General features: G+C 44.2%; 1 protein-coding gene across 5 annotated transcripts in view; it reads left to right on the plus strand.

Moving 5' to 3' along the window:
* Positions 1-13,047, plus strand: part of LOC135916043 (unconventional myosin-Ia-like) — a 215,447-nt gene extending 202,400 nt beyond the window's left edge. For all 5 annotated transcript variants that reach the window (XM_065449257.1, XM_065449258.1, XM_065449256.1 and 2 more), the window contains 6 exons: positions 198-329; positions 1,360-1,466; positions 2,468-2,603; positions 3,875-4,027; positions 5,199-5,326; positions 6,202-13,047. In XM_065449257.1, the coding sequence (XP_065305329.1) occupies positions 198-329; positions 1,360-1,466; positions 2,468-2,603; positions 3,875-4,027; positions 5,199-5,326; positions 6,202-6,328 (783 nt within the window). In that variant the 3' untranslated portion in view covers positions 6,329-13,047. The remainder of the gene's footprint in view (positions 1-197; positions 330-1,359; positions 1,467-2,467; positions 2,604-3,874; positions 4,028-5,198; positions 5,327-6,201) is intronic.
* Positions 13,048-14,168: the final 1,121 nt, after the last annotated feature.

A 14,168-nucleotide genomic window follows, 5' to 3' on the forward strand; every position in this document is an offset into this window, starting at 1 on the left:
AACACCTGGACGTATCGCATCTAGGTGCACTTGACCGCTTCCTGCTACACCTGAACGCGCTTGAGCGAGAGTTAAACGCTGACGCTGACCTGAGCGACGCCTGCAAGAGCGCGTTGCGCATGTGAGGTTTTACCGGCCAAGGGTTTACAGTGGCGACTCTCCCCGGCGATGCCCTTCCTCCCCCTTGGCTTTCGCAGCGCCGGCGATACCTGCTGTGGCTGGCGCGCAACTTGCCGTCGGACTCGCCGGCGGACCGCTCGTGGCCTCCGGCGCCCCGGTTCTTGCAGCATACCAGCCACCTGCTGAGGAAGTTGCACCACAAGTGGAGGGTGCGCGACGCACTTTTCTTCTTCCATTGTTGGCTGTTCTTCAGGAGGTGTTCTTAAGGAGGTTCTTTCTCCTTCTCGGGCATTACTGTCCGCAAGAGTTCGTAAACAGGGATAAGGTGCCTCAGAAAAGCACCTTATCTGAGGCACCTTTCTGAGGCACCTTATCCCTGTTTACGAACTTTATACCACAGTGTGCTATTCCATCTGTCAGCCCCTTTCTTGTTTTTGTCCGCAAGAGGATACACGTGACAAGAGTAAACAGCAAACATCAGTTCCAAGGTTCATGAACAAAGAGCAGATGTTTCTAGGGAGTCCACAAATCACAAGTGTTCTTTCCTGTGCGGATAATTGTTAACCAGAAAATAATGCAGCAGCCTTCTAGTACCATGGTTCTACGATGTCGGAAGTGCCCTTTATTGATAAATAGACATGCCAAGCACGTTTAGTTGATTTATTAGTGACGGATATAACAACTTTCTCTGGCAGAAGCCGTGAGGTATGTGCCCAACAGAAAAAATGATCGTGCATATGCAGAACGACTCTCCGAAGCAACAGGTAACCGGGAACTGAGCGCAAGATGGCATAGCAATTTGTTTCGATTTGTGTAGCTTAGGCCTACAGCATCACAGTTATTCACATTAAGCGAAACGTAAGCATATGTAGTCTTGTGGATTTTGGTGCAAAGGTACACAGGTCATTTTGCTACATACAACACATCGAAACACAAAAAACGAGCATGGAATCAGCGATTGAGAAAAGACGGCAAAGTTGCTATATGGCACAGAGTCAAAGAAACTTTTACGTAATAGCGAATTTATTTTCTTAAACGAAATAAAAGTATCAAACGCCAAATTATTCAGCTATGTTTTCATGTTTCCTTTCTCTTATCCATCTTAAATCACCTCAATTATCCTTTTATATTATCTTGAATACTTGTGTATTCACAACCGAATCATTTATATGCAAATGACATTTCGATACTATGAACACGTAATAGAAGCATGGATGTTGCCACTGCTCTTTGTTGCAGTGTACACGGTACAAGCAGAAACTCGACCAAACTGCTCGAAACCGCATGCGAGAAAAAATGACTGCCAGCATCATCTTCAAAGACAACAAGGCCTCCTATCCGAAAAGGTAAGCGGAGCCAATGGGTTGATTTCCAACTCCACTCAAATTGCACATCCTTTGTGTGATGCCCCTGCGCATAACCCCAAATCACGTGAACTACATTACGAGATAAAGGGGCACAAGTGTGGAACGTGCCACAGTGATACCTCGTGAATGAATCGGTAACTTAGTGTGGGGCAAGGCGGACGGTGAACCGCCGTATTTACAAGTTGCGCTCTTCTCTCGGCTTGTTGAAGGCATTGTGCAGAAAAGGTGTTGTTTCTGGAATTGTTGATAGACTTACTCTGATCGTCCGAACAGTGCTTCATTGAGCGCCACGCTTGCGCCTCGCTGCGTGAGCAGATGTATAGTCGTGGCAGCTACGCCCTTGACAAAAGTCAGGGTCCACGTATCGCCGAGCCGCAAAACAATTGCCATCACGAATATGTCGAACACTCGACTATAGCGCTCGGCAACAACGAGCTTTCAACAGGGTTATATATATATATATATATATATATATATATATATATATATATATATATATATATATATATATATATATATAGTATAGTATTATACCAATAATATCGCTTGTAACTCTTGTTATATATATATATATATATATATATATATATATATATATATATATATATATATATATATATATATATATATATATATATATATATATAACAAGAGTTACAAGCGATATTACTGGTCGTTGTCTCTTCGCATACGTTATATAATCTGATCACGAGTACGATTACTCGGTATTGCTTTAGACAGCGTTAATTTCCTTGTTAAGGAGGGAAGGTGAAAGTGGAAAGAAAATTAACTGACAGCACACCTTCCGTAGTCTCTCTCTTTTTTCGGCACTTCGCATGTAGCCATATTCAAGCTTAGTCATTATACCAGAAATGCCTGCAAATAAACCTTAGACGGATATATTTTTAACTGGAAAGGTATTAGCTCTTGCACATTGCAAAGTTCATGCGGAAGTAACATTTGTTGTTTCTGTGTGACAGCGTGGCCCATCCGTTCCGGGGTGACTATGTACGGCTGCGCCAGAACGTGAAGTGGAAAAGGCTATCGGACGAGACGGGAGACCAGTACATCGTCTTCGCGGACATCATCAGCAAGATCACGAGGTCTAGCGGCAAGGTGAGTTTCGTAGTGACGACGCGAGAGGAACATTTCATCGGCCTGTTTTAACTTGTAGTTATTAATGCAAAAGCATTAAATGCCCCATCACGCGAAAATCAGTCGGCGTAGTCGGCGCGACCGGTCGATGGTACCAAAAATGGCCGACGGCTCAAAGAGTAAAGACACGTAAAAGACTCTGGATCGACGTCATCTTTCTCAGGGAGGTTCCTGTAAACAAAGTAAACTAATGGCTTTGAAAATAAAATTTGGTACATTTCGGTCAGGGTGGGAATCAAGCCCGGACCTCCGGAGTGCGAGATGAGCACGCTTCCCGGACGCCATGGTGGCTCCACGGTTCTGGCTGACTACAAGTGGGCCTAGTGTGTGCGTCATTGGCCACGTGACGGCGCAGCCAATAGGAAGGAGGTGGAGCCACGTCATGAGTGTTTAAAATGAGCGCGCTGCCTCCCGCGCGTCACTTGCTCTTCGGATTTCATCGGTGCTGTGTCTACTGCGAATGGAGTCTCGACGCCACGTGATGAGCGTATAAAATGAATCGGTCTGTAGCCACTGTGTAGGTAAGCACGCACACCGAACCAACAGATATAATTTTAATGAGTGTAGTAAACGTCAGTCGAAAACATTTCATCAATGGGACTCTAGAGCTTTCGCATTCCCACACGCAATCAGTCCTAAGTGTCTCTCCCGAAGTCTTTTTCTTTTTACTTAAGCAACAAATGGGCTGGCGATATTAATATGGCTAAGTTTAGATAACATCGACATGCCTAAAAAGGAGCAACACCCTTTATGTCGTCGTCTCCCTCCCTACTATTTTATGAAATACAATATAATGATGTAAAACTAGTAGGTAAGCCAAGGTGCTTGCAGAGTTGTTGGAACAGAGAAGCCTTGAAAAAAGAAATTTACCATATCCGTCAAGATGTGACCGCCGGAAACGCCTCTCTAGGAGAGCTGCCAGGCGATGCACACAAGCATCGACGAGTCGTACTCCCTCGTCAAAGGCCACGCTGCATGGCCCTGCGAGATTTGGCGGCGCCTGCGAAAGACCACGCGGGCTGCCAGATTTCGGAAGCCAAGCATTGCGACATAGCGGGAGGCACATCATATACACTGTCGCCTGTTTGCGTGCTCAATGTTTTGAGCATACCGCAACGGAGTTCCCATTATGTAACACGTGCTGATTATTTGAGCTTTTATTTCTCAGGGTTGGTAAACGACCTGTTCAGGCTAAAGCAGATGTCTTTTTTTGTGTGTGTCGCTGCGTGCAGTGCGTGCAGACTCTGTTCGTGGTGAGCACCAACGCGATGCTGATCATGGACCAGCGGACGTTGCAGATCAAGTACCGCATTCCAGTGACCGACATCTACAGGATATCGCTCAGTCCTTTTCTGGACGACATCGCCGTCTTTCACATACGCACGGTAATGCAGCATGAGCAAGGCCCTTCGATTTACTCCTTTTTAGCTTTTCTGTGGCTTTTTTTCTGGGGTCTTCACTTGGAGTGCAATGCAACATGCACAGGGGTGAAAGAGAGCTAGCTGGTAACTGGCATCTATGCTCGATTGATTCATCGCTCGATTGATTAATTGATTGATTGATTGATTGATTGATTGATTGATTGATTGATTGATTGATTGATTGATTGATTGATTGATCGATCGATTGATTGATTGATTGATTGTGTTTACTAAAGCTACACGTGACCAAGAGATAAGCCGTAGTAGACGGTTCCCTTTCAATTTTTAACTCCTGGCGTTTTTTAGCTTTCACCGGAATTTCATTACACGGGCTATTTTGTATATCACCCCATGGGTATGCAGTCCCCGCTGTCGGCAATCGAACCTTTGACTACCTGTCTTTGTTCATGCGTTGCGTGGGCGTGTGTTAACGCCTTATTCTCTTTCAGTGAGCGTGCAAGAAATATGAGCTTACAATCGACGAGTTGTTGAGGAACAACTTCGTGTGCCGCAGCGAGACAAAACGCGCGACGATATGAAGAGAGTAGTACGTGAAGTCTCATCATACCTAGTGGGCGAAATGCACGATGAACCAGTGAATATAAACGCGCCGTGAATTTCGCAAACCTCAGATTCATTCCTTAGTACTGACTTCATTTTTTTTCTGTAACAGTATTCGGTTGTAGCTATCCCCAACACTGGCTCTTCATCTAAACACTGGCATTTCATTTAAGTACGCTGTCATGGAGCTCGATATCATGGGTTCAACTCCTGACTACACCTCAAGAACAAAATATGGCAAAGCTGCTGGGCATACTGTTTGAATGGCTTGTCGCTCACAATGCGTACGCGTTTCCAGCATTATACTCTGACGATCCTCGCCGCTTAGCAACATCTCGGGACGCTAAAGACCCAAATAACTTCTCTAAATAAGACCTAAACCGAGTTATTCGGTTGTTTGTAGCCTATTTACCGCCACGCGCAGAGGCCTTATGGGTCACTTACCTATAAAACACGAAAGTTATTTCTACACCTTTATTCCGTAGTGCGAGCTGTAAACAAGTGACGGTTCAAGAATGCGACGACCGGCAGTGTATATGACCTGTCCCTGTTTTCTTTCTATTCTTTTCAACAGACTGAAGCGACAAGAAAGAAAGGGGATTTCATCTTCGAAACTGGCCACGTTATCGAGATTGTGACCAAGCTCTTTCTCGTCATACAAAACGCCACTGGGAAATCGCCAGAAGTCAACTTCTCGACAGAGTAAGTGCTGCATCTGTACCAGAAACCACGAACATTATTCGTCGCTGGAGGGTATTTGTCTTTGTTTTTCAATTCTTTCGCCTTGACTACAGCACCGCTAGCACTGCCGCCTCCTAATCTGGGGAATTGCATTGCAATTGGCGAAGTGTAGTGTGTGAACGTACAAAGACGTAATGCGCTGTGCATGTCCTAGTATATCTTGTGCTGAAAATCGTCCTGGAACTGCTGCAGAACACACAGCCGGTCACCAACTCAATAACGTCTGTGGCCTTTTTAGCAGACACTCCCGAACTAACCTTGCCGCTGTCTTGCATCCCAGCTTCTGCCTTGCCGTTATTCAGGTCGCTTAGCACGTGCACCACGTTCGCACGAGAGCGTGAGCGTGAGCGCGCCAGTATCCAATAGGCTATGGATTTGGGAACGAAACGAGAGAAACAGTCAACATTAGCAAGGCGTCTCGCGTTGCATTTCTCTTGCCACATGTCTGTCGCCACCTTTCTTTCCCTAGACAAACGTCGCATTCGTCCTCGTGACGTCACTACGTCAACGTCTCCCCGTATGCATCCGCATGAACTACTGCTTGCATTCTGGCTTAGAATGCGAACGATAAGCATAAACATTAGGTCACATTAAAGTTGTAACCGATGCGGCGCATGAGCATAAGCATTGCATGAGGTGATGCGTTGCATAGGTGATAATGAAGCCAACTGTGAGCATGGCATTTAGTTTTGTAGCGTGCAAGTAACCGCTTCAAGGGCTCTTCGATTCAAAGAGATTCCAACGCGCGAGTTTGATATGCGTCATTTTTTATTCGTTTGTTTGTGTGTAAACGAGAAAATATTGCGGTGTGTACTTTGTTCTGCTCCTGCACGCAGGTTCGAGGTGAACTTCGGCAAGGAGACCGGAGTGCTCGCTTTCCGGTGCACTTCGGTGGGCGATCATCACCACCCGGGGCAAATCAGGATCTACCGCAAGGGAAACCGGATGGAAGTGTTGTTATGAGGATGACTTTCTTAGGGCACTTTTTTCCAATTGCACTTCGAGACGGAGGAGGGGGAGAGTTGGCGTTCCCTCGGCGAGCATCGGAGAGGGACGGCCGAGAGGCGGAGAACTCGTCATGCACAGAAAGAACGCCGTTGTTCCACTCGTTTGCCTACGCCTTTGAGCAGAGGGATGCCTTTCGTTTCGGGGCGGCAACACCGTTCCACTTGCGTGCGGCCGCGGAAGAAGAAGAAAACTACTGCCTTTCGAGAGCTGCCAACTATTCTTACGGCTGCCACACAGTTGCTTCCTTTTAACGGGAGCCAAGGTGTAGCTAGGTGCGTCTTTGGCCGGCGGTGGTGGAACTTGGCTTCAGTTTTTCCGGGCACTCGAAAGAGTGCGTGGACGCGACACGCTTTTCTTCTACAGAATAAGAGCAAAAGAGAGGAGGGACACAGCTATGGTCGGATGGTCGGTGCCTTCGGGGGTTCTTGTTACGAATGCGCCGTTTAAGTAACCGTGATGCAATGAGGAAAGGTTGAACGCTCGACACCTGGGGTATCGTATAACCAGGCTTGCTAAAGTTGCTTGAAGTGGAATCAGCAAAATTGTCTTTGCCGCGCATCAACTACGACGTTGTCAGGCTACGGCTTCCATTTCGTTAGACATTGCTCTCAGTGGCAGCACCAGCTGTGGCCTTCCACATTAGTGGGCGGTGATGTCGAAAACATTTCTTGTGGCCGAAGTCGTCACACGTAACACTGAAGGCTTGGCTGTGGTGCTTTCACAGAAATTCAACTAATCACGATTACTGAGATAAGTTTCTTCTTGCACGCGCTTGAAGCATTAAACTCTAGTAAGTCTCTTGAAGTAAGTCTCTCTTGAAGCAACTCTAGTAAGTCAGGTTGTAAAATACGTCGGTGCTTAAGCCTAGCAGCCATGCCATTCCTGAGATCCATTACTTTTGTGTCTCTGGAATACTCATTGCATTAGGGTGGCATGGTTATATTGAAGAGCTGAATCACTTGCAGACGGCGCCAAAGCGACACGAGTGGTCTCCAAAGGAACGCCGTTTCAAAGCATTTAGCCGCCTTCGCAAGCCTTTCTTTTGAACTACGGATACGTATGATTTGTTAATTCACGTATTTGTCACTAGGTGTTATCCCTCGACGCGCTGTTTCTTCATTAAATAGGTCCACAAGGGTTTTCTGTCCTTGAACGGAGAACCTGGCTGCCGATTAATTTTCCCCGATGTGTTTACCTCCGCGTAAGGTTTCCGACACCCGCACTTTGTTGTTATTTTGCAGTGCAGTCGATGCCAGTTGCTTCTAGCTGCCAACTTTCTCTATGCATCACAGCCAATGCTTTCACGGCAGATAACATAAGTTGGGAAGGCGCTCAATAGAATATGTTTTTCTTTTTTTTGCGCACGTGGACACAACTTAGAGCAAACAAGCATTCAGGAGCGAAGAAGCGGCTGCATGAGTTAATGGTCTATTGCAGTGGTTCTAAAACTTCTAGGCATCGCGGACAGTTGGACATGCTGGCAAGCGATTCGGGGACCTGAAATACGTGTCCCCCTCATGCATAAATACGCACAAAAACGCGTGCCATGTTAAGATCAGTACTGAGAAAATATCCTCCCCTTGCAGATATCAGGTTAATTTGTACCTAAATTGTGCAGAATGTAGCGTCACTAAGGTAGTCTGGTATCTATGGATCGTTACTCAAAACTGCTGGCTTGTTTACGCTTAAATTTCGTTCACATTTGTCTCTTCGCAGTGCATTTTTAGTACCATGTTTTGATTCACTACGGTCTTAAAATAGAGCCAATTGAAAATACACACCCGGCCTCATTGTCTGTGCCGAACAAAAAAAAAGCAATTTCCTCAGCGAGAGGAACAGTGGCGCTGTTTGCCACTAGGAGGTGGTGTCACCGTTCCTTCCAAATGAAAAAAAAAATACATTCTTTTCGGCACTTTTACTTTCAATATTTTGCTGAAGAACCAGGCATTTAAGTGCAGCATTCAAACAGCATTAAACAGAATGCACTCGCATGAGAGCAAGAGGCAGACACAGAAATTTCATTTGTTATGTTACCTTCGCACTGGGGTCATTGTGAAATAACTGTGGCGCATTCTGGAATTTATGGCGCTCACTTGGAATTACATCTTTCCAAATGGAAGCTCATGAGAATGAAGAGCGACGTGACAGACTAGCATTTCTGCGTATTTCTTTATCTTTTTCCACACTAACTCCAAATGCAATGTGCCAACAGCCCCTGAAAAGATTTTACCATAGTAAGGGCGCTAACGTAAGGCTCAATTTAAAAAACTTGAAGTCTCAATTCCAGGTCAGTGTCAGGGCTGCTTTCCCACATTGTCGATTTTATTCGTGTCCATGTGCAAAAAATTATGCAGTTAGCTCAATGAGGATATCTTCAAGAAATCCTTTCTTTTTTTGCCAGAACATATTTAGGATGTCTTCGAGGCGTATCTTTTATTTTTCAGAATGGCACCCGAGGACTCGATAATTCTATCCAGACACACTGGGGTTAGCGAATCAGAGTTTGGGAAACATTGCTCTATTTTGCAAGAACGTTTAGGGTTCAGGCGTTGCCGCTTCATTTTGACAGAAGAAGAGGAAATTTCCGCATACTGTGTATCTGAGAAAAAAGGAAGTGTAGAAAGACGTACTAGAAATGCATCCATTGCTCAAAAGGAGAAAAAATACAAGTGCGTAGCGTAACAAAGCGTGTATTTAACGATTTTCACTTTATCTGTAAATACAGCATTTCACTTTAGGTAGACCTTGTGCCATTTATCAACGTTCATGAACGCTCGTCTTTAAGGAAGGAGCGTTTCTCCCTCAGACACATCCTCGATGCTCGCAACAACTCTGTTGCAAGCATATTTTTGTTAGGCGATTGTCATCACGAAAAGCGTATTCTTCACTAAACCATTGTAAATACTTCACGCAAACATGACAGTGAGAATAACAAATAAAAGTTGGAGACATTAAGAGAGCCGGTCACTTGAAGCAGACATTTGTCTCATTAGAAAAAAAAAAAGTATATACTCGCAGGTAGTAGTTGACAAGCTTTGTGGCGCGTTCAAATATTTCGACTTAGACGTTTTAGGCTGCCATGTTGACGCGTTGCATCATGTTATTTTTTTATTATTTCGCTTACGTGTGAGTTATATGTTATAACAGTAAGGCCACTGACCTTGCATCTTCAGCCGACGATGTTGTTACGAGCGCTGACCCGAAAACAAGAAAGGAAAAACAATTCGCCTCTCTTGCGTGCAATGTTCAAACTTATTTTCCTACGTACTCGATTATGCGCTAGCGTGTTACTAAAAGCAGGGGCACGGAACGCTAACAGACGGTTGATGCGCAAAATTACCAGTGGCCTATTATTTCCAGGTCACAAATATACAGAGGTTTACAATCACATTACAAAAAACAAAATTGAACAAAAATGTAGGGGCACAATGAGCTTCAGGGACGATCTCCTGACGTTAGACACTCTTACAGGCTCAATAATTATCATGCGCATTAACCGCAATCTCGATTACAATTCGAGTTAGCTGGACAGATGGCATACTGACGCAATTTTCTTTACCCGCGTTTGTAGACAGCGTTTTCTTAATCTCTATAACGTCTTTATCAGTCCCACGTGCAATCAGCTCAGTTTCACTGAAAAGTGCTGTGAATTTGCATCTCTTGCAATGCGCCACAATGTGTCCTGCTTCATGTAATTGGCCACAAGCATATTAATGGCCACATGCAAAGCATGCTTACAGGAATCCGTGATGTAATTCTAAAAGAAACCAAGCGTTCTCAATATAAAAAAAGAAATATAACTTCAGAAAAGCCGTCGTGATACCGTATTCACACGATATCTGGCGCCGAATCAAAAAGATCGCCGAAAGGCATGGGGTCACAGTGTTGTTTACCGCGTCTCGCTAGCTTCAAGGCTTATGCAGCGCCGCAAATGATAACAAGAACAAGAATGAATGTACAATGCAGCACAAAGAAGCGTTTGTACAAAGTATTGAGAAGGTTATCTACAGAGTGTCCCTTACACGTAGTAGAGACTACATCGGCCCACCCGGGCGCTGTATTAATAAGCGGCTACGCGAACATAAATATGTTTGTGGCCAATTACAGGGAGCAGGGCACCCTGTGGCGCATTGGAAGAGATACACGTGTGCAACATATTTCGGTAAAACTGAGTTAATTGCACGTGGGTCTAATAAAGACGTTAGAGAGATTAAGGAAGCAGTGTCTATAATCGCGGGTAAAGTGCGTAAGTATGCCGTCTGTCCAGCTAACTGGAGCTGAAATCGAGTTTGCGGTTAATGCTCATGATAACTGTTGAACCTATATGATTGCCTAGCGTCAGCAGACATGTCCACAAAGGTTATTGTGCCTCTTACTTTTTTGTTCAATATTGTTTCTTGCAATCTGATTGAAACCACTCATATAAATGTGACCTGACAAGAATAAACCAGTTGTAAGTTTGCGCATCAACTCTCTGTTAGTGTTTCATGTCCGTGCTTTTAGTAACGTGCCGGCAAGTAAGCAAGTCTGAAGAGCCACCAACCAGAGCCTTTCATAGCGCTATTGTTTTCCTACTTCGCCATTTACCTGGTCCTCAGCCCATGACAAATCCATATTGCTGAGCAGCAGTGGCGAGCGACGCGTAGCGGTTGCAAAGCTCATTCAGATTTGCTTCAGTTGTCATGGGTCATGAAAAGTGTGGCGGTTCGGGAATAATTGTCAAAAAACTTTGTTTGACATGCATCGCTTCTTATTCGTGGCTTGATCATGAATACGGACAAGCGAGTGCGCATGTAATGAATGGCGCGATTTTAATCGGCAATCTTACTTTATGAAGCTTAAACTTTAATGTTGTTTTTAATGTTTCATGCTTATAATAAACGGTAATGCGTCGTTAAAGGATTATACTGCAGCTGAAAAGAAAGCTCGTATTCAGTGCGACAGGGTTTATACATTTCTTGATGCAAATACAGTATTGGCTGCACTTTTTGTAAACGCTTCAATGAAACATCACATTTACAGTGGGGTACGTCGGGACCCAAAAAATATCTACGAGCAATTTTACCCGCTTTATTCTCCTTTCCTAAATGCGGACTCTCTTGAACTAACACGTCTTTTTTCTCTTCGTTTTGTGATGCAAGCTGCAACGCACATCGATGCTCGTTTTCCAGATGAGTCAACATCCAATGGATAGTGTGTGTTGACAATCTTCCCTAACGCAGGTGTCGAATGGTGCCAACTTTCACTGCCAGATGCACTCTACGATACGAAACTAGCTGCTTCTTTGACTAAAGTTTTACGTTCCAAGCTACGTTTTATCAGACTGTAAAACACTTAACGTGTACTGGAACACGGTATACTTCGCGTGCCTTAGTTCTATGACACCTTTGCGTCACTACGACAATTTATTATATCAGGACTTGAGGATGTTAGTCCTTAAGAAGAAGACACTGATGGGTTAGGTGAGCGGCGTTACAGGTGTTTGCGATACCTGCTTCACAGATCCGCTCGAGAGGTCGCAGAAAATCAAAACCATAGAAGTTGTTGCGTCAGAGGCGCATAATAAGTCTGTAATTATAACTCGGTTTATTAGGTGCGCTTGATTCGTTACTGATGCGGAGATTTCATGGTTACAAGTGCGATGTAGTCCTTGTTTGTCGTAGGAGCTCTAGTTGAATACACCAGGCGCCTTTTAAAAATAATTATTTCGTGACTTTGGCTAGAATGCAGGCAGTCTTCTAGTTGTTGTTCTTCTTGTGGGCAGTTGTTGGAGGTTAGATATTACGATAGTGATTTGTACAGCGAAATAGCCTCTGAGAAACCTCTATAAATATTTATATATAAACGCACCTCTCACTTCGTCTCAAGTTTTAGGCCTGTGTATATGAATGAATGCATTTGTCGCCCAGTAAAGGCACTGGAATGCACGCCGTCATGTTTTCGTTTTGTTTGTTTTTGCAGTTTAGGTGTTCTCTCCAAATTGAAAAAAAAACGCAGTGTATGCATCCCAAACTTCGTTCGAGTGAATTAGTCTTTCAAGCTGTATAGTGAAAGTAGACTCCTTGAGTATTCGCGAAAACAGCCTTACATTAAGGCTGTCTAGTTACGTGTTCTCACATTCGTTTCTATGTGGCTGTTTCTCGTTTTGATCACAGCGGTCACCGTATGTTGTTATGTTGTTGAAATCGCACTGTGCCGGTTGCATACGATACGCTGAGTACTTTGTGTCGCAAATGACCACTTTTGTTTTCCAGTGCTAACACTGATTGTCGGCAGCCTCGGTGTGTTTGCTTTGTATGATTGAGAGTGCGTTTAGAACATAAAAAAAAGAGTGACTTTATCTGCTTTCATGTCTTACATAGGTTTCGGTTAGAGGAAACGAGCCGCACAGACGTGGCACCGATGCCGTCTGTTTAGTGCGCTGAATAAACCTGTGTGCTACAATAAGATGTGCACATACACTACAGTTAGCGCCATGGCGCAAGGTATTCTGTACAGGTCTAGTTGACATACTACAGACAATGCTGCCTGCGTTCGCTGCACTATAAAAAGTAATAAGAAGGAAGAAGAAAAAGAAAAGAAAACAACTCATCACGATATATGGCACTGAACGTTTATATATGCTGAACTGTTTTTCATACTGATTTTTATAATAAAACAATACGAAACGTTGACGGATTGTGCTTCTTGTTAAGTTGATCGGTTATTAAAATTCAAGTGGAAATGAATGGAAAACCTCCTGGTTCGGAAACAACCCATTTGCTAGTAGAGTTACATTGACTTTGTCAATTTATTTAGTAACGTTATCCAAAACACAGTCGAACTTCGCGCACCAAGCGGCAAACTGAAATGGAACAATATATTAACACTTAACAAACGATTACATTCCCTGCGGGATTAAGGAGTTCGTACATTAGCTTAAGCCGTCGCTGGTGCGTAACATGGCGATACAACTAAATCTTCAAATTTGTATTTTCATTTATTCCTGTGTGCACCTGCACCTAAAGGACTTCAGACACGGGCCATCACACAGCTTCAGAACAATTTTACTGTTTGCGCAGAAGCCTTCAGTGTACACAACAGCTGCCAACATTTACAATTTCATCCAAGTAAATCAACAAGCAATCGCACTGTTCATCCTTCATGGTGGTAAGAACTGGAAGTGCAACGTCATTAACAATGGCGTTTTAACGAAGTCGTGCTTTGAGGTCTCATTAAAGATATCAAGCAGGGAACCAAATGATCTAAGGTTCCGGAGAAACCTATCGAAGCCCAGTGCATTTGGTGAAGACAAGCTTCGGACCCTGTCTCAAGTCAAAATGAGTTGAGTAAGCAAGTAAGCAAGATGAATGGAGCTATACAGAATGTTAACAGGGGTCGATGCCGAAAGACACTGCGATCAACAATGGAGAAGCCGAAGCAAGGCACAATTTATGGTAAGTGAATTGTGTCGGTGAAGGGCCCAAGTGTTCATCAAATTGTGGCGAGATAGAGAAGCTATGTTTATAGAAAAGCTGGGTAAGCTTTCCTTAAGGTCCTGTCGTTATTTATTAACCGCACACAGCTTCTTCGCAGAGAATTGCAGATAACTGCCGACAGACCTTATAAGATTATGCGTTTCTAAGGTTATATATGGCGAGGATGTACCAGTGTTCTACCACATCGTTTTTCCATGAGCCTTAAGCTCTGGGGGACAAACCTACCTGAAACAAGAATGTAACTCAGCGATGTTTGGGGGACCATTCTCGAAAGTGGTGTGGGTCTCGGGTTTCTACTAAATTTTTGTGCCCTATTG

Source organism: Dermacentor albipictus, chromosome 4 (genome assembly GCF_038994185.2).
Source record: "Dermacentor albipictus isolate Rhodes 1998 colony chromosome 4, USDA_Dalb.pri_finalv2, whole genome shotgun sequence".
NCBI lineage: Eukaryota > Metazoa > Arthropoda > Arachnida > Ixodida > Ixodidae > Dermacentor > Dermacentor albipictus.